Here is a 27,415-nt window from a genome sequence, read left to right on the forward strand (position 1 = left end):
GTTAGATCTCTTTCCCAGTCTATTATTCATAATACTTTTCTAGCATTATTAATAATAATTTGGTAAAAGATAGCATAGAGCAGAAAACTAGGCTTATAATTGTTTTCTAATTGCAGAATTTTAAGTGCGATTCATATGTAGTTATAATTATATAAAAGATGTAATTAACCCATAATATACTTTTTTTGAGATATCAGAGGACTTGAAATGAGGAATAGAATTCTAATTCTTAAAAAAAAAATTAAAATTGGCATTGAATGATACCCTTAAAGGAAGGTCACATTTCTCATTTCTCTCATATTTTACTCCAGGTCCTGCACACAGCAGTTTAAATGCTTCATATTAAAATTGTTTGAAAATATTTATAAATCAATGGTTTATATTTTAAAACATTTGTTAATATTTTTGTTTTATTTATGTGCATTTTCAGCATTAAATTGTTAATGAATATTTAAAAGCTCATTATTATGAACACATTTAATGCATTTATATAATTGCCTAATTATTAATTATACTGGATTTTTTTTTTTGTATATATACATATATAGTTGTTGAAGTCGGAAGAGGATTCCTCATATAAACCTGTGAAGAAAGCTTGTACTCAACTTGTTGATAACCTAGTTGAGCACATTCTTAAATATGAGGAATCTCTAGCTGGTAAGACATTTTATGTATTGGTCATTAAATTGATATTATAAGCTATTTTAAAATACTTCAGGCACATTTCTCATTTTTGCCTCTGGTTAGCCTCATAATTAAATACTTCATTTTTAAATGTTTTTCTTTGATGATGCATCTTAGATTATGTTATTAAGATTGACTGAGATTATTAGAGAAATTTAATAAAAGCTCAGACCTCATCTTTTCCACGTATCTTTCAATAGCATATAATTTTAAATGTCATACTGAACAGAAATAAAAGTTCAGGACCCACTATGAATTTAACTAGTGGCACTCATAAAAAAAAAAAATTTGTATCTTTTAAATTATGTAAAATTTTCTCTCAAAATGAAATTATTTTTTAACTACTATAAAAATGCTTTTTCAAGATTTGTAGTTCATTTCTAATATTATTTATAATTGTTAAATAAATGTTGCTTAATCTTGCATTAGAAAGTTAATATTTTTTAATTGACAGATTCTTTAAATACCTAATTTTCTATTATCTACCATATTTATCAGTCACAATCCTGATGTTATTAATCAAAATATAAATTATATAAAACTATAAAAGTCATAGTTGATACCGCTTAAAGCACACAAGATTAACATAACTTCCCCTGTCCTAATGTACACAAATGAGGAACAACAGCCTTGCTCATTCTCCAGAATTGGGGACCAGAGCCTCTAATAGAATTACCTCTAACAGAGGTACTAATAAGAGGGACTTCAGGAAATTACTGATATACTTTATATTCTTTACACAGTTTTTTCCTTTAATTTTTTTTTCATTTTTCATATGTACCTCTTTTTTTTATTTCCTTGTTCGGTTTACCCTATTTTTCCCTGTCCTGAATTTTAAAGGTGATACTGTTGACAATGTTAAAAAGTGTTAATCTTTTCTAAAAACTAATTTTCCTCCTAAGAACTATTGTATCTCCTACCTAGCAACGTTTTCCTCCCTCCAGAATAACATTTTATTTACTTTCCCTTTCTAATGTAACTTTGGTCCAACTTCTTAATTTGTCACCCATCTTTTAACATTCTTCAGTCACAGCAGCATCTTTTTCCCCCTAGTATCCTTAGCTAAATTGTTTTTGTCTCCACCCTTTGCTAACTTTCTTTCCCATAATTACTTCCATCCATTTTAGATATAACCAACAGCTATTTATTCCCAAAATCCTGTGCCTGAACTTCCTAAATTCACTTTTTAACTTCATTCCTACTCTCTTCAGTGTAAAACTTGCCTTCCATAGTACAGCCTCATTGTCTTTTGTTCTTAATATATGTTGTTTATACTCTTAATCAATGTAGTTTATTAAGAAATGAAATACAGGAAGTCTGGTATGGTAGGATGCTAATCTGTTGTATTAAAGCATCTGCTAAATCTATTCAGGGGATGATATTGAACAATTTAAATAATCTGTATAATTTCCTTTGCCTTGTTATATTTTAGTGTCTTATTTCTCTGTTTGTTTTTCCAGACTCTGACAATAAAGGTGTGAATTCTGGAAGATTGGTAGCTTGCATAACCACTTTGTTTTTATTCAGCAAAATAAGACCCCAGCTCATGGTTAAACATGCCATGACTATGCAACCATATCTTACCACTAAATGTAGTGTAAGTATAGTATTGTCTTATTTTTCTGTCTTACATAAATCACGTAGTATTTTAAATTTAGAATTCACATATTATCATCCACTTTATCACTAACAGATCAACAGTGTCACGTACACATATATATAGTATAATATTTATGGCAAGTTATCTACATTGTTCTTCTGTTATAAAGTTCAGATTCCATTTCTCTTTAACGTCTCAAGCCAAACTCAATAAATACTTAATAAATGTTGTAATAATGTCTAACTGTTGTAAGACCACAAAGGTAATTGTAAATATGCCAGAGTTCCTATTGATAAAAAAATTTAGTATCTTACGGATTCTGAATTTGCTTTGCATTTAGCACTTTTAATACATTTTATATAATAAATACATTTTATTCATTTTTATGATACACTAACATTGAATACAGAAAAAACTAGTTTATCAGCTATGTTAGGCTATTGTTTCAAGCTAATATACACACTACATTTTCATAAAATCAGGTGTAAAATTAAATAATCATTAGTTAAATAATATAATCCAGATCTTATAAGACAATATGTTAAGTGGTTCATTACAAATGCTAAATTTTAAAACATTCTAAAAACTGTAAATGTAAATAGGTTGTTTTTTTTAAATAGTTTTTTTTTTTTTTTTTTTACTATGTTCCCATTTTTCTTGTGGAGCTAATTTTAACTTTACTAAGTTTATTTTGCAGTTATGAGTTTGGTGATCTAAATGAACAGATTCTAAGTGAAAATCTCAAGATGTCCTGAAAAATTTTAAAAACTGAGAAAAGCACAATATATGATAAATAAATTGCATTAAAAATAGATACACTTCTGAGACCCTAATTCTTTTGGTTTATATTAGTTGCAGAAATAAATTGATTAAAGTGTAATCTGTGCTAATGATAATAGCCAGTATTTATTCAGCATGGTATTAAGCAGTGTGAAGCATTTTACCTGCATTAGCTCATTTACTTTGTGAAAAAGTTACAATTATTATCTTAGTTTTACAAAGGAAACTAAAGCTTAGAGAATATAATGTGCCCACTGTTTAATACCAGTCCCAAGCTAGAATTCAGTTCTGTGTCACTTTGTATCTAGATTCTGGACAGTAATTTAACCTGTATAAATAATCCTCATTTGAACAATTATTTTTTTAAAGCAAGATTACTTTGAAAACATTTTGTATAATTTTAATACATATATGTATATATACATATATAAATATAAACAAGATCATTTTATATCTGATAATACTTTCTAATTTTGGGGGGGTTTATATATCCTACATTCCCCACTCCATTTTTATTCCTTATCATTTCAGGATAAGCACCCTGTAGTATCCTTGCATGCTTTATCCATGCTTCTGTAATTGTAAACACAGGCATTCATTTATAAATTGACCAACCATTTTTTCTTTAATCTGATCATGTTATGTACATAACTTTTAGGCATTTTTATAATCTTAAGTCACCTGATATTGATATATTCCATTCTTTTGAATAGTTACATATTACCCATTTTGTTGATGTCATGATATATGCAATCATTTCCCATTTTGGCAAGTATTCACATTAATTCCTATTAATAGCCACTACAAATAATTCCTTGACAAACATATTCTTATACCTTTAAATACTGGTGCTTCTATTTCTTTGGGGTAGACTCTGAGGAATGGACTTGCTAGGTTGAGGAAATTTTTTATAGATCATGCCAGATTGCTGATGGACATATTTTAAATCAGAGAGCAGTACGTAATAATCTGTCGTTTTTGTAATAAGTGTAAAGGAATAGTTCATTGTTGCTTCAGTTTGCTTTCCCAGACTTTTTAGATGGTTGAGTTGCTTTTTTATATTAGCCAGTTGAATTGATTTTCTGTGATTGGAGCCATTTGTATCATTTACCCATTTTATCTTTGAATTGTCCTTTTATTTCCTTGAAAACTTTAACTGCTTTAGATATTGAACCATGTTATGTTACATGGATATTTATTTCAGATTTAGCATTATATTCTGCTGCTCTTTTATTTCATGATTTCCATCTTTTCTTTAAACTTTTATTCTGGATTTTAAGATTACATTTTACTTGGTTTTCCAGGATTTTTAAAATTGGTTTCAAAATCTTGGCAGTGATTTCAAATGAATTTATCTTATTGGACAACATTCTTCCATCCCTAAACCTACCTCTTTAACTGATCCCCTATTTGTTAACGAAGTGGGAATGGGAGATGTCATGAACTGACATGGTTTCTGGTTCTTAAAAGTATTCATCTTTTCCCTTTTTTTTTAATCCTGTGAATACGGAATTGAAGAATGAATGTAAGGTGGGAAAGTAACTAGTGATTTTAATAAACTAAAAATAAAAAATGAGGGGCACTACTTGCTAAGAATAGGGGCACAGCTTGCTAAGAATAGGGAATGCTAGATAAAAACATCTTAAAAACCTTATTCATTCAAAAAACAAAACAGTTTTGGTTTCTTTTTGGGCAGGGAATCTAGGTGACTAGAGAGGACAGGGACCTTTAATTATAAATTTTCTAATAGTATTGGAGTTTTTTTTTAAAAATGCTTTGTGTATATTTTTGAAATTGCTTAGTATTTTTAACTAAAGTTAAAAATGCTTTAAAGTTCAGAAATGCTTTAAATTTTAAAATAAATGATCTTATACCTAGTTCTGGAATTCTACGTTTTCATCTATCATAAAGAGAGTTAACACACGACTTCTTGACCTCAACACTATTGACATTTAGGGCCTAATTATTCTTTGTTGTCAAGAACTGTTCTGAACATTATAGGATTTAGCAGCTCTTTACCCTCTATCCAATGGGATACCCCACACCCCTGTCTTGGCAATCAAAAATAACTCCAGATTTGCCAACTATCCTTTAAAGGATATACTCATCCCCAGTTGAGAGCTATAGGGTTAACATATCCCAGTAAGAATAATTCTAATCCTAACAATTATAATATATAATAGTACTAGGGATAGAATATAGAATAATGAGATTTTAGTTAACATTATATGTTATGCTGTGTGATGTTAAGTAGAGAGTTAAGTAGATCTAAGCACTTTCATCACAGTGAAAACATTTTTATCTATTCTTTTTATTGTGTATATATGATGATAAATGTTAACTAAACCCATTATGGTATTACTTTTAGATATGTCAGTACATCTATTATGCCTTATAAGTTTATTCTGTGATTTGTGTGAGTTTGTCAAATATCTTTGTTCAGAATTGACTTGTGCTGTATTTTAAGGGAAAGAAGAATAAATTTTTTATAGCATTGTAATTAAGTGGCCCAAAGGTTACATGGTAAATTAGTGAGTAACAGAGTTAGAATCCGGATTCTTGACACTGTCTGGTATTCTTCCCTCCAAACCTTAAAAAAGTTCTTTTCTAATAGTTTTTTTTTTTTTTTTTACTGAAACTTTTCATACATAGTATCTCAACCCCCAATACATAAATTTGTGTATAGTTTTTTGTTTTTTTTTTTTTAGATTTTGACATTCATAAAACACTAATTTTGTTCTTATAGACACAAAATGATTTCATGGTTATCTGCAATGTCGCAAAAATCCTAGAGCTGGTTGTACCACTAATGGAACATCCAAGTGAAACTTTCCTTGCCACAATTGAAGAAGATCTAATGAAGCTTATCATCAAATATGGCATGACTGTAAGCATTTGATTTACCATCTCTGTACCAACTAGTATATAATTCACAAATTGCAACCTAATCTTGTATTTTTACCTTTATCTAAATAGTAACATTTTTATATCTTTTAGGTAGTGCAACATTGTGTGAGTTGTCTTGGGGCAGTTGTAAATAAAGTGACACAGAATTTTAAATTTGTATGGGCCTGCTTCAATCGATACTATGGTAAGTTCAGTGCCTAGATTTTAAAATTACTCTGCTAATTATTTTGTATCCCTTTAATAATCTAGTACAGTTCAGAAATTTCTCCCCTCATAAGTAAATGTTGGCAAATTTTGTGCCCATTGTTACAAAGTAGAATTTAAATGTTTTTTCTTATATTCTTTTTTTTTAAAAGATTTATTTATCTACACCCTCTGGCCTTGGGTGTAGGCCAGAGGTGGGTGGGGGTGGTGAGAGGATTCTCCAGAGACAGAGTGGGGAGCAGAACAGACAGATCTACTGAAATCTGAAGGGAGCAGTGGGTGAGACAGAAGAGATCTGCTGCACCCTTTGTAGGTTAGCTCCCTGGCCAGGGATCAAACTCAGGGCATAGCAGTGATAGCACTAAAACTAAACCCTGTGCCAACAGAGGGGTCCCAGTATTTATTCTTTTATACTCTGAGTAGTACCCTCATATTCTTAGATATATCTAATACTTAAAACCATAGGTAAAATTTAATTGTAACTCAATAATGGAAATTACTTGGACTTAATAGTTCAAGGGTAATGGGTTTATTATCAAAAATATTACTCATGTTTATTAGGTGCCATCTCAAAATTAAAAAGTCAGCACCAAGAGGACCCAAATAACACTTCACTTCTAACAAACAAACCAGCACTTCTTAGATCCCTTTTCACTGTTGGAGCACTGTGTCGGCATTTTGATTTTGATCTGGAAGATTTTAAAGGCAACAGTAAGGTAAAAAGTCTAATGTTAATTGATTTGTATGCTATAAAATTAGAGCTGTGTGACACTAAAATGGAAATAACTGTAATAACCCAGGAAAGAGAAATTTGAAACATTGCTACTCAAAATGTGGTTCACCGACTGATTTCTGATCCATGAAGTATTTGTTATTGGTCTGTAACAAATTAAAAGTTTACATAAAAGTTTTGTCAGATTTGTAGCAGTGAACACACTATTTCTATCAGCTTGTTTGTTGTTGTTTTTAACTTTCTCAATGGGTAAGCAGTATACTGACATACATTGTGGCATGAAGTTCTTTGTCACAGTCCATTATTTTAAATGCCATTGTTCTAAAATTATGAATTTATAAATTTATTGGTGATTTGTTCTATAATTAAGTTCACATATGGAATTTCTCATTGTTTTCTTTTAGTTTTTTCCTTTACAATTGAAAACTGATCAAAATTATCTTCTTTATACATTTTAATGTGATTTCTCCCCCACCCCTCGTTAGGTTAACATAAAGGATAAAGTTCTTGAACTATTGATGTATTTTACAAAACACTCAGATGAAGAAGTACAAACAAAAGCCATCATCGGTCTAGGTAAGTTAAATATAATTTCTTTATAATTTTTATTAGAGGTAGAGCAATACTTTAAAATATTGTGAGGCTAAATTACTGACTTATTTAAGTATGTTTCTATTTTCAGTAGGATCTGGTGTATGGAATATAGGACAGGGGTTAAAGCCACATGGGTTCCATTCTTGGCTCAGCCAATGACTTCCTGGGTGACCTTGAGCAAGTCACATAATTTCTCTGTTCATCAGTTTCCTTGTTAGTAAAAAGATATGACAGTACTATCTCCTACATCTACTTCGTAGGGTTTCATAACAACATTTATTTAAAGCACTTTGAAAAAGAAAGATTATGTAGAAGAATTTTTTGCTGTTGGATTTTTTTCAGTTATTCTTTTTCTTTGCCATGATTTGTCACATATATCTGCCACTTCCAGTTAAAACAATAGGTGGTATACTTTCATTTTATTTATATAGAAGCATATGGTAAGCAACCTAGAAGGGACAGTTTACATATACCTGTCCATTTATAATCTCTATATTATTTTTCCAGGAGCATTGATGTAATAGACACATATCATCTATACAGAAGTTTAGGTCTTTGTGGGTTTATCTGGTAAAATACTGGGATTTGGGGGAAATATAAAAAGAATAGAATTAAAGTGCCTGAATTGAATGATGAACTCTATATTTTGTTTTGTTGTTTTTGATTTTACTTTGTGCAGTACATGTAAAGTTACTCAATGAGATTAGTAACTTATTTGGAAACTTGATATTGGTAGCATTATAATTTAATATGCTTAGAATATCATTTACATTATAATTGATTATATAAAAATGAGTAATAAAATGTTCTAAATTACTTAAATCTCCTTAAATGTTTACTGATTTAATTTTTAAAAAATTAAATCTTATTACTCCATCTCTTTCAGAGAATCACATATAACAAACTGTAGTTAAATTTCATGTAGAACTTACTGGGGAGTTGTACTGATGCATTAGTACCTTCAAGTCTTTGTGTTCCTTTGAATAGTCAATCTGGACATAAGTTATATAAAGTGGCAAAAATAATTGTGTTATCTAATTCAGAGAACAAATAGTGGATATTTTAACTTAAGCATCACTCTCCAGAAAAGAGTGCTTCCAGATCAGTTAATAAAGACATCTTGCCTGGGCCATAGTTATCCTGTGTGACCTTGGGCTAGTTATCTGATCACTCTATGCTTTGAGTTTAATTTGTTATTTGGAATCAATAATGTTTTCTGTCATCAAGAATCTTATTTTCATATGAAAATAACCATTTTGTGCAAATAAACATGGATAATATTATTTTGCTACTTATTAACTTGTGGTTAGAATTTAGCATTGTGGCTTCATTATAATGCCATATGAGAAATAACTGGATTCTATTTTTTACCTCTTATTTTTAAAATTATTCTTGTTTCATCAAATAGATATATTTCAACTTTTTAAAAATAATGCTAATATAGTATCTTCTGCTAGGGATTTAAAAAATGTTTGCAGACATTACCTCTTAAATCCTGAAAACATCCCTTTGAGGTAGGTGGGTGGTAAATATTATTGTCCCCATTTTACAGATGGAGAATTGAGGCACAGAGAGATTATGTGACTCACCCAAGGTCACACTACAAGTCAGTGGTGGAGCCAGGAATAGAACCCAAGACTCCTGACTCCTAATCCACTCCCCTAGCCACTAGGCCCTGCTCCCTCCTCAAGGTTTCCTCTTGTGTGAAATTCTCCTTTGAAATGCAATTTCTTGTTTTTAATTCATGGGGAAAGAAGTACCTGCTGTAATACTTCTCTAGGTAAGGCCACCAGCATATTCTTCCAGTCATTTTAAGTTTACTTTTTTGAAATAAGGAGCTCTTTATATAATTTATTGACATTTTCATTAAATGTTATGTTTAATTTTAATATAAATATTTCCAGAGATATTTTTTCTCCTCTCTTTAGGATTTGCCTTTATTCAGCATCCAAGTCTAATGTTTGAGCAAGAGGTGAAAAATCTGTATAATAATATTTTATCTGATAAGAACTCCTCAGTAAATTTAAAAATACAAGTGTTAAAAAATCTCCAGACCTACCTACAAGAAGAGGATACACGTATGCAGCAGGCAGATAGAGACTGTAAGTGTAAACATGTGTTTTGCTTTGTAGTTTTTGGGTTTTTTTTTTAAATAATACAACCTGTTGTGATACGGACATTTTTTAAATTCAGATATCTAAATTTCTTTATTCAGTAAAGGAATTCAGTTAAAGATGAATCTTCATTTCTGTGGCTTGATACTAAGGTACTCTTAAACTCCTTAAAATAGGTTGCAAATTTTAATATATGTGCAGATTAGCATTCTGAGGTAGGAGAGGAGTTGTAGTTCTCAGCAGGCTCTCAGAGGGGCCTCTGACAGTGACCAAACCAAAAAACATTGAAAGCCATTATGCTAGAGCACTTCCTATTATATTTTGTGCTTTGGGTTGTACTCTAATTGGTATATTTAGTTTAAGTCAGGATATATTTGTTCTTAAGTATGTTTACTTCTTTTGTAGGGAAGAAAGTTGCAAAACAGGAAGACTTAAAAGAGATGGGTGATGTTTCCTCAGGGATGAGTAGTTCCATCATGCAGCTTTACCTCAAACAGGTGCTTGAGGCGTTTTTTCACACCCAATCAAGTGTACGCCACTTTGCCCTAAATGTCATTGCATTGACTCTAAACCAAGGTCTAATTCATCCAGTTCAGGTAAGTATGTTTTATTGCAGCAGAATGTATTAAAAGAGGCAGAGTTGATGTCATTTGATACATTGTAACTAGAAAATAACTATTTTTTCATCTTAGTTATTGTTTTAAACTATTTAGATTCCAAGTTTTAGGTTGTTTTTGCTGCCAGATTCTCAGATATTCATAGTGCCTTTCTTAAACAAGTTTTCTGTTTATCTTTATAGACTAAACTCTTGGAATCATTTTTCTAAGTAGGGATGAGAGGTTTGTTTTAATCCATGTTGCCTTTTATCCCTAAGAATCAACAGCACACAATGTCAAGAGAATTAACTGGGATTATAAATATAAGGTAACTTAAACAGGGTAGTTTTTAATTCATGGAGAAAAAGTAAATTATATAATCTAATCTCAAATTCCTCATATATAAATTGGAGGTAAATCAGCTATCTACTACCTGAAAGCATTGATATGAGGATTACTGATGTAATAAAAACTGGTACTACTAAGAATTAACATCTAATGCTGATGGAGCAGTATTCATCATTTGACATGTTCAAGAGAATACCAGAGTTACAGAAATGAATTTATTAGCTAAACAAAGCCTATATTTCCTTCAAGATTTTTATTTTAGGGACCTCCCTAGTGGCATGAGGGATTAAGACACAGAGCTGTGAAGCTACCCACAGCCACTGCAACGCAAGTTTGATCCCCAGCCAGGGCCAAGGAGATGATACACATGACGTAGCAGACCTTTCCTCTCTCGCCCACTGCTTTCCTCAGCAGTATTTTTCAGTCAGTCCGCCTGTTCTGTTCCCCAATCTGTCTCTGGTGAATCCTCTCAGCCCACGCTCCGCTGGCCTGTACCCCAGTTCTTGTATGCATAAAAAATAAATCTTAAAAAAATAATAAATAAAAATAAAATTAAAAAAATTTATTTTAGCTGTTTTTATCAAACTTTTTCTAAAACATCCTTTATTAAAATATGCTGCTTTTTTTCCATGTGACCTAAAACAAAATAAACTAATGAATGTGAATATTTAGTCTGTTCATGATAGTGGTTTATCATCATCAAAATCACTTACTGAAATATACAGGAGTATGTTAAGACTCACATTTGAGAAACTTAAGGCTCTTTGCTTATATTCGAAATGACCTTTAGTGGTTGTCTTTTTTTTTTTTTAATCATATCTATATCTTTAAATTTTTCTTTGAAATTTAACACCTACAAAAACTATACAATGAACTTCTCTGTACTCTTCACCTGTATTCACCATTTGTGAACATTTTGCCACATTTGCTTTATCTCTGTTTGTACATAGTTATTTCTGAATCATTTGATAGTAAGTTTCAGCTATTGTGATTCTTTACCTTTATACATTTTAGCATATATTTTCAAAACCTAAGGCATTCTTTTAGAAACAGTAATGCAGTCTTCAAATTCAGGAAATTTAACATTGATACACTATTGTCTAATTTATAGTCCAGTTTCAAATTATGCCAATTTAACCAATAAAATTCTTCATGGACTTCCCCCCCCCCCAACTCTACCCTCCCCATTCAGAATTTAACTAGCAACCATCCATTTCAGTTAATACTTTATTTTTTTCAAGTTAGTGTGGTGGTGTTTTTCTGGCCTCCACGGCTCTCTGTTTCATACTTACTTAACATTAAATGGTGGGATTTCTGGAATTTAGAATATAACAAATATGACTGTTACCTAACGTTAAGGGTCCGACTCTCTGGATCATTGAGGCTATATCTAAAATCAACTTTGAGGAAAGAGTTTATATTTTCCTAGTTTTGAGTATGGAAGACACATTTCTTTTTGCCCTATATTAGCTTTACATAGTAAATTCAGTCAAACTTGCCTGATTTGTAGTACATATCATAATCTCAAATCATTATTCTTAGTATAGGAGACCTTTAAACTCATGCTAAAATTATTTAAATTTCATCATATCAGTATTTGCTGATATTTGACCAGTACTTTCATGCTTTATGGTAAATCTAAAGGAAGATTAATAATTATTTTTTTTTTATAGAGGCATGTTTTATTTATTTGTTTGTTTGTTTGTTTGTTTTTTTGTTTATACATGCACTGGGTACAGTCAGAAGTGCGGGAGGGTGAGAGAATTCACCAGAGCCAGAGCGGGGAGCAGAGCAGGCAGAAGGACCGAACTACACTGCTGAGGGGAGCCGCGGGCGGCAGGAGAGGTCTGCGCGCCATGTGGGACCCTCCTCCGGTGGCCGGGGAGCAGCCGGGGATCGAACCGGCGCCACAGAGGCCGTGGGCGGCTTAGCAACCCAGTGCTCAACCGCTTCGCCACCAGGGAGGCCCAAGATTAATAATTATTTTTAAAAAAACATGGTATTTATAGGAAGGCGGAGAACTAAATTCATTGTTAATGCACTGATTCTTAACATATGTTACATATATATGGCTTTTACTAATCCAGTGTCTTATAAATCCTTATTTTTATTCTAGTGTGTTCCATATTTAATTGCTATGGGCACAGACCCAGAGCCAGCTATGCGGAACAAGGCTGATCAGCAACTTGTGGAAATAGACAAAAAATATGCTGGGTTCATTCACGTATGTATTTTTAAACCATATAACCTAAATGTAAGCAAGCTTTCTTTGATAAACCATTTCTTTGGTAAATGTTCTACCCACAATTCAATTATAGTAAAATATTTTGCTTACTACTAACTACTTCTAAGTTTGTCCCCTAACATGTTTGTTCTTGTTCAATATTAAAGATAACATTTAAGAATGGAGACATCCAACTAAAAATCAGCATGCTTCTGTTCTAGTGTATACTATGTGGCTGCAGTGGTTCTTTGGGGTCTTGATTTTTTTTCTTCTGTAAAATGAGGAAATGGCAATAGATGATCCCTAAAGTTCCTTCTAGCATTTGCAGTCTGCAATTAACCTTACTTTAAATAAGAAACCAAATAATGAAGTTAGCCTCAGACTGTAATGCTCAAATTATATTTTAATTTTATTATTTTTTTATTCAAGAAACATTGGTTTATAATACTGGAAGTTTTAGAAGTGCAACTTCCCATCTCTTCAAATATATGTTTTTAGTTTGACTTTTGATTTCTGTGACAAAAAAATGAGGAATTTATTTATTTCAGATGAAAGCAGTGGCTGGTATGAAGATGTCTTACCAGGTACAACAGGCAATCAACACATGCCTAAAAGACCCTGTAAGGGGCTTCAGGCAAGACGAATCCTCCAGTGCTTTGTGTTCACATCTCTACTCCATGATCCGTGGAAACCGCCAGCACAGACGAGCCTTTCTAATTTCCTTACTCAACCTCTTTGATGATACAGCAGTAAGCATAAAAAACTTACTACTTTAAAAAAAAAAAGTTCAATAAATTTTATGCCTGATTAGTCAGCACTTTTTAAATGTTACCATTTTAGTAAATAATAGTGACTATTAACTGTTTTATTTAAATCTCCTATATTACTTACAAGGGATAGATTCAAAACTAAAGGGGAATCTTGGTATGAAAATAAGTTGAGGGATAAAATTTATGTTGCCATATTGATTATCATAGAAACTTTGATAGTAGTTCTTGTAAGCATACCTTTAAATAAGCTACATTACTAAACTTTTACTTTCATGGTTAGGTTACCTAAATAAATAAGATGAAATTGCCCTTGTTTTTATTGGACTTGAATAATATTTGAAGAACAGCTCAAGCTTTATTTAGGTTTTTGGCTGCTAATATTTCCACTTGCTCAACTTGCCTTCCTTAATGAAGAACCCACTTTTATGTAATTATAATTTTGAACTTTGGGTTGTTACACAGCAAGTTACATTGGCCAGGACCATGAGCAAAGAAAGTAAAATATTCTGTTCTTTAACCTTCTTAATGTATTCATTCATTTTGCATAAATATTTATTTAGCATCTGCTATGTGCTAGCTTCCGCGCTAAGAAGTAAAAATGAAATAGTAAACAAGGGCAAATGTGGTATCTGCCCACATAGATATTGCTGATTTGTCCTTGTATAAAAGCTTTAAAAAGAATAAAAGAATTTTTTTCTGTTTTGATTAACTTAATGGCTTGATTTTGTTGCTATTCTAACACCAGAGTTGATTGGTGGGGCGAAATTTAAATTACCAGAACGTAAATACCTGCTAGACCTCTCTTTTGGATAGATGATGTATCAAGTAAATTTCACACACATTTTAGAATATTAGAATATAATCTCATCAACATCGTTCTGTAGTCAGTATTAACTTTCATTGCGTGTAGTACATTGTACTTGAAGTACATACTGGGATGATGTAGTACTCTCACCCTCTGTGGATCTTCTATTGAGGTACAAGACAGAGTAAGGGAAATAAATAATAATTAAGGTTAGCATGTCCTGAATGTCAGATGGTTTGTAACAGTGATTCTGCGTTTGTCCTCATCTCTCTCTTGAACTTCATTGTTATGTGATTTCATTATCTGCTATATGTCATTAGCTCAATGTTCTGTCCCCTGAACATGTGAAATGCTAAACTGGAAATACAGCTCTCATAGTGCAGTGCTTTCTTCTGATGAAGTGTAACAAAGAATTTTTCCTCAGTGGAGGAAAAATCACTAAAGAAGACCAAAGGGGATTAGGTGAGATGGAGCTACTATTTAGGCAGGGTAAAAACATGGATAAAATTACAAAGATAAATATGTATGGAAAATATTGAATAAATTTGTTATCTGACTGGAGCAGAAAGGTCATAGTGAAGTGTGATTATGGAATATCTTGTAGGTAGTAGAAAACAATTTAAAGTGTTTGAATAAAATTCCACAGGCCATTTTAGGAAAATATTTTCAGCACTTAATTTATTAAATGCTGAATTGGTTAGAAAAGGAAGTAAAGAGGAATAACCAGAGAGTTACAAAGAGAAAACTAAGGGAAAAAAGAACATTTCAAGAAGATGAATAATAGTGTCTGATGTTAGAGAAGCCCAGGATAATAAGAAGCTAATTAAACAGGGTGGAATATTTGATAGACAGAAATTCAAGTGGTGAGGAACAGCAGAATTATTGTAATTAATGAGTGGTGGGGAAGACATAGGAGGAAGCAACGTTCAACTATTCTTTTGAGAAGTTAGTTTTTGAAAGGATGGAGCAATATAGAACTTTTAAGACAAGTTAAATTTCAGGGCTTTAAGACAGTTTAGAGGATTCCTGAACATTTTCAGTTTTAGGAGGAAATATATTGATATATAAAACTAATAGAAAAGGTAGGGTTCTTTGCCTGCATTTTCTCAACATCAACATGTAAGTATTGGCATATATTGAAAAATAAAAAAATAACCTCATAATTATTAATAGCAAGTTCATTTCATGAGTCCTGTGGGATTTTATTTTATTGTTGCTGCTGCTATTGGATTTTATGTTGTTTGGATGGTAGGATAGAGGCTAAGATAAGAAGGGAGATGCTTTTTGATTGCTAGATTTTCTCTTTTTTATGAACTAACTTTTAAAGGAATTTATGTACATGTCTTTCTGTTTATATTCTGTGATCACGAAATGCTGATAGTCTCTTCTATTTAAAGCAATCAACTGGTAGTTACCATAATTTTCCCCTTAAATCTTGCATACCTCAGTTTTTACAGTGTGAAATTGTGGTAGCACTGACTTAACAACTCTTATATAAGTATATGAGTTTTTTTAACCCATGTATTACTAGTTATTTTGAGGACAGAATAGTAATTGTGTGTAACTAATCTCCATATGGGTAAAACGGTTTAGAAACACAATGGCAAATAATTATGATTTATAACAGATTTAATATACTCTATAAAGAGACTTCAAGGAATTCTGCTTAACTGTACTAAAAAGTTTGACAGGTATTATGGTATAAAGTAACATGATGAAATCTCTTAAAATGGGTATAAGATTATTTTATAAAATCCATTTCTGTTCCCCCTTCCTCCATTTTTCTTCACTCTCTATTCTTCCCCACCTCCCCACCTCCACCCTCCCATCCCAAACATTAACTGAGGTGAAAGTATTTTTTTTGAAAAGGTTTTTTGGGTGGATTTCTAGATTGTCTACTAAATATGTATACCTTTCTTTAAAATTTACAGAAAACAGAAGTGAATATGCTCTTGTATATAGCAGACAATCTAGCCTGTTTTCCATACCAGACACAAGAAGAACCGTTGTTTATAATGCATCATATAGACATTACACTCTCAGTTTCTGGTAGTAACCTACTCCAGTCATTCAAGGAGGTAAGTTACACACATTACTATTCTTAATGCATCTGTCAAAGTGATGGCATACTATTTTCACTGTTTTCTCTCTCTTTTTTTTTTATATTTTCACAGGTATTTAAAATATTTTTAAGTGAATTTATTGAAATCTGGGCAGTGCTTGAATTGGGGAGATGAGTGTTGCCATTTCATTACTATTAAAAAGATCTAAAACCATTCCATTCCATATCATCTAGGCAGATTTTATAAAACACTATATATCAATTATTGTATTGCTAAGCAACCACTTCTCTATTCCTTCACTTTAAGCAGTGACGTTTAGTGTTTGATGTTCATTCATGTATTCATCTAAATTCCATTTTAAATCTCATGCTATTCTATAAATCTGATAATGTCATAGATCACAGTAGTACAATTGAAGATACATATTTTTTATTTAATGTGTGTGTGTGCGCGCGCAAAGCTTGCTTACAAGGAAACACAAATATTTACAGTACTATTGATTTCCTCACCCAAAAATGGCATATTGTGTACCCAAAAATATCTGCTGCTCATCTTTCATTATAAGCCATATATCTTTTCTATTGTGATTTTTCAATACTGGTGTGACACTGGGCATATAGTAGACTCTCAGTAAATTCTCTATAAATTAATAGGAATATTTTCATGTGCCTGATGTTGCAAATGGACCTCATTTTACACAGTCATGAAACTCAACCTGATTGAACTAATAATTTGATTATTTTAGTACCAAAGGCTTGAAATACAGAAGTATGTAAACCTTTGCTACCTGAAGTGTGGAACAAAGCACTGAATCTCATTTGAGAGCTTGTTAGAACTGTAGGACCTCAGGTACCCCCCAGACCTGCTGAAACAGTCTGTTTTTAACAAAATCCTTAAGTGTTTGTTATGTGCATAAAGTTTAGGAAATTAATAATTTCTCAGGAACTTTTGCCAGCATATAATTTTATTTTATTTGCTCCTGTGGATGTAAATATTTACCCCATTTTATTTTTTTTTTATAGATTAGATTTTTTTTAAATATTTATTTATTTATTTATGCAAGCACTGGGTACAGTCAGAAGTGCGGGAGGGTGAGAGAATTCACCGAGCCAGAGCGAGGAGCAGAGCAGGCAGAAGGACCCAAGTACACTGCTGGTGGGAGCAGCGGGCGGCAGGAGAGGTCTGCGTGCCATGTGGGACCCTCCTCTGGTGGCCAGGGAGTAGTCGGGGATCAAACCGGCGCTGCAGAGGCTGCGGGCAGCTTCGCAACCCAGTGCTCAACCGCTGCGCCACCGGGGAGGCCCCCATTTTATTTCTTGATAGTTAAATTTTGAGTTACTTCTTTGTAATCTGGACTTTCTTCTCCCCTTCTTTCTTTTTAAGAACTAAATGTTTCATAAAGCAAAGAAACGGTTTAAGTATTTACGAAAAGCTATATATTATCTTAAAAGGGAGAGTTTGATAGAAGCTTAGATTGTTCAAGGGCATTGTTTGCCCTCCAGTTAGATTATAATTACTGCTTCTCTATGATAACTTTACTATAAACCATACTGGTAACTTATATCACTAACTTGTTTTTCATTGCTATCTATAAGAAAGTTGTTTTCCTTTGAATGGTATTTCACAAGATACTTGGTGGAAAGCAGGGGAAGTTGCTTGGTGGTATGAAATTTATATGGTTTTATGTGATCTTGGAACCTAATTTTTGCTCAAAGGGTTATATCTCCAATTGTCTAGTCAGAGTTTCAATATGGAAAATATTAATTTAAGGACGCATTTTGAAACCATTAAATGGAGCATTATGTATATTTATTAGTGGTATTTTGTTTTTATTGTTTTTCAAACAGAATCGTTTTCTCTTTTTTTCAGTCTATGGTAAAAGACAAAAGGAAAGAGAGAAAATCATCACCCAATAAAGAAAATGAGTCAAGTGAGAGTGAAGAAGAAGTTTCCAGGCCTCGGAAGTCACGGAAACGTGTAGATTCAGATTCAGATTCAGATTCAGAAGATGATATAAATTCGGTGATGAAATGTTTGCCAGAAAATTCAGCTCCTTTAATTGAGTTTGCAAATGTCTCCCAGGGTATTTTATTGCTTTTGATGTTAAAACAGCATTTGAAGAATCTTTGTGGATTTTCTGATAGGTAAGGTTACAAGCAGTAAAAGAAAGACCTTTATTCTGTTTAAATAATAAAGAAACATCAAACCCAATTTTAATTGTATACTGTAATGTTAAAAATGCTCCTTAAAAAATGGAGTTTGTGTGGTATTTTGATATATGATATACCATAATTCACCCGTCCTGTTATTAAAGAGAGGAAAAACAGATTCCTTTTCTTGATGGTAATGCATCATATATTTTAAGGACATATTTTGGTGATTTCCTTAAAACTTATATTAGATAATTAAGCTATTATTAAAATCGGTTGTAAATTTAAGTATTTAAAAACTGAAAGAAGACTAGATGGAGATCGATTAGACTAAGCATTAACAGATCCAAATAGTCTATAATGTGCTCTATAAAGAGATTAAAAAAGGTACTAATTGTGAATGCCATGGAATTTTGCTTATTTTTCCATATTTGTTGAAACCTTCCATTAGGAGTCACGAAATCAGTTATTAATAAAGGGCCGATAATAACATGACATAATAAAGTGGACTTGAGTAGAAGATGGAACTGTTTCATCAAACTTCTCAGGCGTTCTTAAGCTTGATGCCTCAGAAGGTGGACACAATATGACCAGAGTTTCTACTTTCTCAAGAGAAATTAGAAAATAAAGATTTTTTATGAGAAATATTTTGATATTAAACATTAGCAACTAATTTAAAATATATAAGGTCTTAAGACAATGTTAAGAAATTGGAAAAAATTTTAGGGAGAGATATTAATAATATTAAACAGGATTGTAAACAGTCATTTTGGCTGCTACATAGTTAACAAATAAGTTTGTGGTGGTAGAACAGAGAAGTGAGAGGTAAACCAGTTAAGTGGTACTAAGTAATTACACTAAAAGTGTCTTACAGTCACAGTCATGGGTATTAGAAAATGGACATGAGAAACTGCTTTCATTTAAATGATGACTCTGGTCAGGATAAATAATGATGGAAACAAGATTATTCTTTTTAATCTTTGCCTTTTTAACTTCTCTTTTAAAATTATATTTATTTTGTGGTTAACTGGTTGAATCTGTATAACAAAAAGTTTAATAAGTGAAATTTAACTAGAATTTACTTAAATGTAAATGCCTGAAAAGTTTTCAAAGTTAATAGTTTTGTTTTTCCAAACAGTAAAATTCAGAAATACTCTCCATCCGAATCTGCAAAAGTATATGATAAAGCGATAAACCGAAAAACAGGAGTTCATTTTCATCCCAAACAAACACTGGACTTCCTGCGGAGTGATATGGCTAATTCCAAAATCACTGAGGATGTGAAGAGGAGTATAGTCAAACAATATCTAGACGTGAGTAGTAACATCAAAATGTATTTCGTTCTGTTGACTTTTTTTGAAAAGTAAACTCTTGGGGGACATAGCTGTCTTGTTTACATTGAAGGTAAGCTTTATGAACTGTCATAATTATTTTCTCTACTTGGTTGTAATGAGTTACTTAAAGCTTGCTGTTCCTGTTTCATCCACTGCTTTATTAATTATTTCTTAGTAAGTGCCATCCCATCATTATTTTTATTTTTACAAAAATGAAAGGTTTTAGGAAAAGGCCATGCCTGGGAATTTTTTACTTAATGAATTACATGACCTATATTTCATAAAATGGAAAACCATGACAAAATCATCCTCTTATTTTCTTCAACCATCTGTTCCTCTCCTTATTGGCAGCCAGTGTTTACTACTTTTTCATGTATTTACACAAAAAATACAAGTATATCTATTTGTATCTCTCTTGCATGTATAGTCATTTAACAAGCGTGTGTGTGTGTGTGTGTTAAATGTTCTTTTTTAAAAATAGGCAAATCCATAGAGGCAGAAAATAAAATAGTGGTTACCAGGGAATGGTGGGGAAGGAGGAATGGGAAGCTAATACGTAATGGTTTTTAATGTTTAGAAATGTTGTCAGATACTATCTTTTTCAAGTTAACTTTATTTTAATCTACCTTAAAGCAGGTAGCTGAATATAACTAGTAATGACTTTTTGACCGAAGATGAAATCTTTACAATTGTTTTTATATTATTCATACACTGTAAACCTTATTCTCTAGTTGAAAATTATTTTAATTCTCATTCAAAATTCTTCAATAGTCTTTGCATCTTTTTGTATCCTCTTATCTTGACAAAGAACAAAGGGAGCATAACACTAAAAAATGTCCATTTTTAATTATTAATCACTTGTTGCTTGCTAAAATCTATTTCACCCACACCAAACTACTGTCCTAGAAAAACATTGAGAAAAAAATTTTCAGGAATTTAATAATCTTGCTTGAAATATTTATGTAAAACACTAAATTACCATCTGATTTTTGTAGTTCAAACTTCTCATGGAACATCTGGATCCTGATGAAGAGGAGGAAGAAGGGGAGGTGTCAGCTAGCACAAATGCTCGGAACAAAGCAATTACCTCGCTGCTTGGAGGAGGCAGCCCTAAAAATAATGCAGCAGCAGAGACAGAAGATGATGAAAGTGATGGGGAGGATAGAGGAGGAGGCACTTCAGGGGTGAGGCGGAGGAGGAGTCAACGTATTTCGCAGCGTATTACGTAAAATGATTTTTATGTGCTTATACATGTCAGTCTATTAAATGTACACAAGTAATGTAATACTTATAAGAGAAAACGTTTTGTAGATAGAGATTCTCTACTTAACCATTTATATACATCCTTTTGTAGAAAGTTTAACATAAAAGACAATAAAAAAAGAAAAAAACAGAAATGAGATTTATCCAGTATAAAGGGTTAATTTTTCTTTGGATTGTATTAATGTGTGTTATCCTTTTTTTATTGTTGCTAAGTTTTATGTAGCTTTATGGTTCATATGTATATATAATTTTATATCTCAATAAGAGTAAAGACGGGTACAAATTAAGAGTTATATGGTTTTACAAGTATATGTTAACCCCTTGGCGCTGGCGGTCACGGTGCGTCTCATTGCCGGCAATGGAAGTGTGCTGGGAAATCCCAACTCCCGGCGTCAAGGGATTAAAAGCAATAAAAACAATAATTTCACTAAAATTATTTTGTGTAACACTTGGTCTTTTTTCCCCCCTCCCAATGTTTTAGTCATTGAGAAGGTCAAAACGAAATTCAGACTCTACGGAGTTGGCAGCACAGATGAATGAAAGTGTTGACGTCATGGATGTCATCGCTATTTGCTGTCCAAAGTACAAAGATCGACCACAAATTGCAAGAGTAGTACAGAAAACCAGCAATGGCTTCAGTGTTCAGTGGATGGCAGGCTCCTACAGTGGCTCCTGGACTGAGGCTAAGCGCCGTGATGGCCGCAAACTGGTGCCTTGGGTAGACACTATTAAAGAGTCAGACATAATTTACAAAAAAATTGCTCTAACGAGTGCTAATAAGCTGACTAATAAAGTTGTTCAGACTTTACGATCCCTGTATGCCGCCAAGGATGGGACTTCCAGCTAATGAATTTGTACATGCAGCCAAATTTACAGGAATTTTTTTAAAGGCAGAAAAACTTGAAATATCAACATTCTGGCAAAAAAAAAAAAATCAGTTTTATGAAGAGTAAGAATGGAACCTGGGATGCAGGAACAAAAGAAGGAAATGTTGGGCAAACATTTTTGTGGGAGCTCCCTTCGCTGTTGTGCAGCAGAAACAGATTCTCAGTTCATTTTTACTCCCACTGTATTATAGTTTAACAAAAATTGTTTATATCTTGGAAAAAAAACTTTCTGTTTAAAAAATAAACAAGTGAATGTTGGAAATTAGTCTGTTAATGTTCTTAATAAAGTGTTCTTGGAGTTTAACCTAGCAGCGGATGGCTTTCTTTAGCTTAGCCCAGTTTCCAGGGAAGCATTGTTTTTTCCAGGCTGTAAAATGACAGAATCTCCTGGATATATAATTTATTCTGTTGAAAAAAAAAAAAAAGCATGCAGTATCTATGACCTATCTGCAGAAGGAGTTTTTGTAAATGTAGATTTTGATGTATTAGGTCACCCTGAAAACAATACAAGAAAAGGGATCCCCAGGCAATCTGGTGGAGCGAATACTGCAATAAATTTTTTTACTTCTCTTTGTTACTTGTCTGTTTCCATTTGAATTTCTTATTGTAAAGATATGTTTAAATCCATTTATATTATTTTGCAGTCTTTTATGTAAAATTTATTATATCACTGGTTTTCAAAGCAAAACAAAATATTGTTTATACAATTTGTATAGGCTGACTTCTGAATAATTGGTATCTATTATTTTCAATCCCATATGAGGGTGTAAACAATTAACTCCAGGGTTTTATTGTATCCTGCAATATTTAGTATTAACTATATATGATTTAGCACTGTGCCAAACACATTTTCAAGAGTACATTTTGATATAAAAAGAAACTATAGTTTATTCTTTGTATGCTTCAATTTCTTTCTAGTGATGTCATGATGGTAATATTTATTTTTTAAACCTTGGGGAAAGGTAACAATCTTGGGGAAAGGTAACAATCATACTATTTTGGGAAACTAGCATTTGTCTTAGTTAAAACTGTACCGTGTTATTTTAAAGAGATGAGTATGACACTTCGTATTTACACTTTTCACAATTTATTTTTTAATGCTGAAAAAGAAGTAATTTTACTAGTTGAGATGTTTATTCATTTTCTATTCTAAAAATTTTATACATCTTTTGGGAGCAATTATTTGTTAACTACAAATGGGGAGGTTGGGTGGGTATTTATTTAATCAGTTGATTTGCATAGTTGATGCTCAAAAATAGTAATGCCTAAAATATACAGGGAATGAGGTCTGCTTCAAATTTAACTTTTTAAAAATGTGTACTTATTTTTAAGTCAGTTTTTAAAGAGTGACCTCTGGATTGCTGAGTTTTATGAAATTGGCTAATAAATGAAGATAATTCAGTTTGTGAGGAAGAATGACATTGCCACAAAATACCTTTTTGTGAACACCTATTAAACCACAATGAAAATAACTTCAGGATCTATTTCCTATGTGGAATTCTTTCAGAACATTTTCTTGAAGGAATTTTTTTTTCATTTTTTTTTTCTTCCATTTAATTGCATGTTTCCTCTTCTCTTTTACTGTGAACCCCGTGAGACAAACAAGATTGGTGCCCCCCCCCACCCATGGAGTTTATCAACAAAAAGTTTGAAGTGGCTTATGAAAACAGTAAGGATTTAGTAATGAGTAAAGTAACAGTTAAAATAGAATATAAATCCCAGCCAGTAGTTTATACTAAAGAATAAAAATGTGGGTAAAAAAGCCAATTTTGAATGCTACAAATCTGACACTTAACAATGCATGCTGTCATTTAATTCTTCCAACAACTCTGCTAGTTAAATATTCTGTCCCCATTTTGTACATAAGGAAAACTGGGAATTGGAAGGGTTCAGGAATTTGCTAATAAATGTTACAGGGATTGACATCTGGAATTAGAATAATTGCATCTTGCTACTCTAAGCTAATTGAAATAATGCATTAAAGGAGATGATCCTTCTTGAAAGTTAACTAGTTCTTTTGGAGTATGTGTCCTTGGGGATCGTATTTAGAGTGAACTTTAAGAACAAGGTACATAGAAGTAAGGCTTCTTTTGCCTCAATTGGTCATAGATAAGATGCTGTATTTAGAAATTTTCCATTTATTTTAACCACCAATGTTTTAACTATTAATATAAACCAAATATTGATAGAACTCATAAGATCTTACCCTGTAAATATTCAAACCAAAGTTTTTTAAAAAGTCAGTTTCTCAAATATGGTTCTTTAGGTCTCACCACTAAAATAAGTTAAGGCCTTAGCAGTCAAATATATTAAAACTTCAAGTTTATTGGAGATTTACAAAGTTCAATCTTACTCTAAAGTTTGTTAACATTGTAGTAAGCTATATCATGTTTCACTGACTTGTATTGAAAAGATGTCATATTTGATATTAAAATTTCCAAGCACCTCTTAATATCAATATATTTGAAGTTTTAGTATTTTATTTACATTACTTTCACAAGGTAAATAATTTTTTTAAATCACTAGAGAAAGATAATATATAGTTTTATTCTGTTGATATGTTAAGTATTTGAATTATTACCAGGTAAACTGAAGCACACAGGCAATTTTTGACAACTATAATCTATCTCCTGAAGACAGGTAAGTCAAATTTTTTGTCCAATGTAGACCAGCAAGCAGACGTATAATATATTCATTTAGAAAGTAAATTACCAGGAAAGTGTATGGTTCTCCCTTCCCCCACCCCCATCCCTGCTCTACACACTCGCGCATGCACATACACACACTGCTTTTAGTTGTGTAAAGAACTCATCCTGTTCATCCCAGTGTCCAGGCGTTCTGCAGCTTTAGAACTATTGATATAAAACCGCTGATCACCCCTTTCAAAATTTAAACTTGATAGTCTTGCTCAACAAAATTACTTTGAGCCTTTTTATGTTTGACATGCTAGTTTTAAAACTTTGCTCACCCCTTTAGCTAATTTATGTCATAGTGTTATAGGACAGGGAGAGGGGCAGTTCCTGGGGACCACCCTGTTACAATAGGAAGCATATTTATTACACAAATTGATTTTACTCATATTTGAAGATTTTTCTAAATGTATGCTTTATCCTGTTGTCCACCAAGAAACATCTGGATGCAAATTTGGTATGAAAGAAATGTCACTGACCAAACATTCCAGTTTCCAAACTAAGGGATTAGGGAATCCCCATGTGTTTTGCATGACAATCTAGTGAATACCACTAACCCACCTTTGTAACTGTAGTTGTTCAAGAGCTCATCATTACCCAGATGGTGCAACATGGCTCACAATTACTGTTTTCAGTTTTTAAATTTTAACTTTGTGATGGGAACCACCACATACCCCATACTCAGTTCCAATCATTATCAATTTCTGACCAAGCTTATTTGAGTTATGCGCCCTATATACACCCCCCTCATATTTTTCTGAAACATCCCAGATATATTATTTCAGCTAAAAATCATTTTATTAACTGACACAGTAATATTCAGATGTTCAGATTTCTCAATGTCTCTTAAGTATTAATGTATTGGTTTCTCCATGTCTTTAATTCTTGGCAAATTTTTGTGAAGAAACTTGTGTTCTTAAAAGTTGGTTCTAAATACAGCAATACCAGTTACTTTCTGGTTTATGATCCTTCATTCTTACCTGAATTTATATATTTGGGGACATTGTCTCATCCAAATTCATAATAACTGACACTTGAGCCTGCATAGCCAGAACAGATTACAGATGATGAAGTAAGGAGAAGGAAAGAACTTTGCTTTCTTTTCAGAAAGAAAGAACTTCTTTCTTCTCAGATAGAAGATGAAAATTACACTTGTCAAATGCCAGCAAGCAATTGAAAATGAATAAAAGGAAGGAAACAAGGTTAGTAACAATATGCCCTGTGATCAAAGTTCCTCTACCAGAAATTTTTTGTTCACCTAAAAGAAGTAGACTACCAGTTATGGTTATTTTTTTAATCTATAGTGTACAGAGGCATTAGATTTGTTGAATGGAATTTTGACTGGTTTAATCTCAGTCACATTGAGCCTTGGAAATGAGAAGTTACTTCTTGTTAATTTGTCAAATCTAGTTTCTTGGCATTAGCCTTTCTTTTGCTAAGAAATGGCAGTATAAATTAGTCTTGATCATCATTTGACTAGAATTAAAATTTAGGATTAACCTTAGTAGATCTAGGTTTTGGAACAAAGAGTAGGGTAAAGGAACTATAATCTAAATCATGAAACCTAAACCAATAATCAGTATTTGCAAATCAAATGAAAACCATGAAATTCTCAGAAAAACTGAACTCAATATCCAGAATTGCATATATGATTTCAAGAGACTCAAAAATCACCTGCACCCCAGTTCTATGTATGACCTGTCTGAAAATTCCATGGAGTACAGAACCAGAGATCTTTCTAACCCAAACATTGCTTTAAGTAGGTAAAATTGAGGCTTAAAGGTGAATTGATAACTATAAACTACATACTTTGTATCCTTAGATCAGATCCAAGAATGAGCCTAGAGCAAAGTGAGGGGCTCATTTCCCAGATCAGCTGCTCTTTGATGTTCTTACTCTGTCACTTGTTAAGATCCAAGCATAAATTAATGACTATCTTTTTATATCTTTTTAAAATATATACTTTCATATTCTCAGATTTTGAACTGCTTTCCATCCTGTTAAATGGAAAAGGGAAAGTGATATTTTGTGTATTCTATTTTTAATTATCCTCTACATTACCTGGCTTGATGTAGAAAACTAAAACTTGGATTGGTAAAAAGAAGAAAATGTCTAAAGTCCTGTATTTCTAAAATAAGTGTAATTCAAAGTTTGGTAAATAAAATCAGCGTATTGTGTGGGGGCTTATTTAAAGAAATTGATAATTTTGTGCACATTTGGATCATTAGAGTGTTAAGTGGGAAGCTGGGGAATATAATTCTGAAAGTGAACTGTGGAGGAAGTTGGGTGTGAGAAAGACAGTATCAAAGGTAGACATTACAGAAAGGATAAATACGCACTTTTGAGAACTTAGATTTTAATGTGTAGGCAGTAGAAGGATTTTAAAACAAGGAATTAATGAATGATTTCTCAGGATAGACTTTAGGGTGTCAAGAAGAGGACACTCATTGAGACTCAGATGGTGAGGGCAAAAACTAGGGTGATGATAGTAGGAGGTCTGAAGATTGCTGGTATATTTAGGAAATAAAAATAGTAGGGCTTGACTGCTGACCATGTAAAAGAAGACAGGATAACTCAAGTTTCTCTAACTTAGATGACAGGTTCAATTTTAAATACACTGGGGTGGGATGTTCAGGTGATGACCAGTGTTCACGAACAAGCATGACACT

At 32.3% G+C, this 27,415-nt stretch overlaps 1 protein-coding gene across 1 annotated transcript in view; it reads left to right on the plus strand.

The window, feature by feature from the left end:
• NIPBL (NIPBL cohesin loading factor) overlaps nucleotides 1-22,016 on the plus strand; it is a gene marked incomplete at both ends in the record, with an annotated part of 99,704 nt that extends 77,688 nt beyond the window's left edge. Inside the window, 15 exons of the mRNA XM_084233257.1 lie at nucleotides 549-657; nucleotides 2,145-2,281; nucleotides 5,811-5,951; nucleotides 6,062-6,155; nucleotides 6,737-6,891; nucleotides 7,394-7,484; nucleotides 9,431-9,604; nucleotides 10,022-10,212; nucleotides 12,677-12,784; nucleotides 13,333-13,533; nucleotides 16,291-16,437; nucleotides 18,292-18,566; nucleotides 19,711-19,885; nucleotides 20,902-21,090; nucleotides 21,651-22,016. Coding sequence (XP_084089383.1) covers nucleotides 549-657; nucleotides 2,145-2,281; nucleotides 5,811-5,951; nucleotides 6,062-6,155; nucleotides 6,737-6,891; nucleotides 7,394-7,484; nucleotides 9,431-9,604; nucleotides 10,022-10,212; nucleotides 12,677-12,784; nucleotides 13,333-13,533; nucleotides 16,291-16,437; nucleotides 18,292-18,566; nucleotides 19,711-19,885; nucleotides 20,902-21,090; nucleotides 21,651-22,016 — 2,553 coding nt within the window. The remainder of the gene's footprint in view (nucleotides 1-548; nucleotides 658-2,144; nucleotides 2,282-5,810; nucleotides 5,952-6,061; nucleotides 6,156-6,736; nucleotides 6,892-7,393; nucleotides 7,485-9,430; nucleotides 9,605-10,021; nucleotides 10,213-12,676; nucleotides 12,785-13,332; nucleotides 13,534-16,290; nucleotides 16,438-18,291; nucleotides 18,567-19,710; nucleotides 19,886-20,901; nucleotides 21,091-21,650) is intronic.
• Nucleotides 22,017-27,415: the final 5,399 nt, after the last annotated feature.

This window comes from Talpa europaea (assembly GCF_964194135.1).
Source record: "Talpa europaea genome assembly, chromosome: 5".
NCBI lineage: Eukaryota > Metazoa > Chordata > Mammalia > Eulipotyphla > Talpidae > Talpa > Talpa europaea.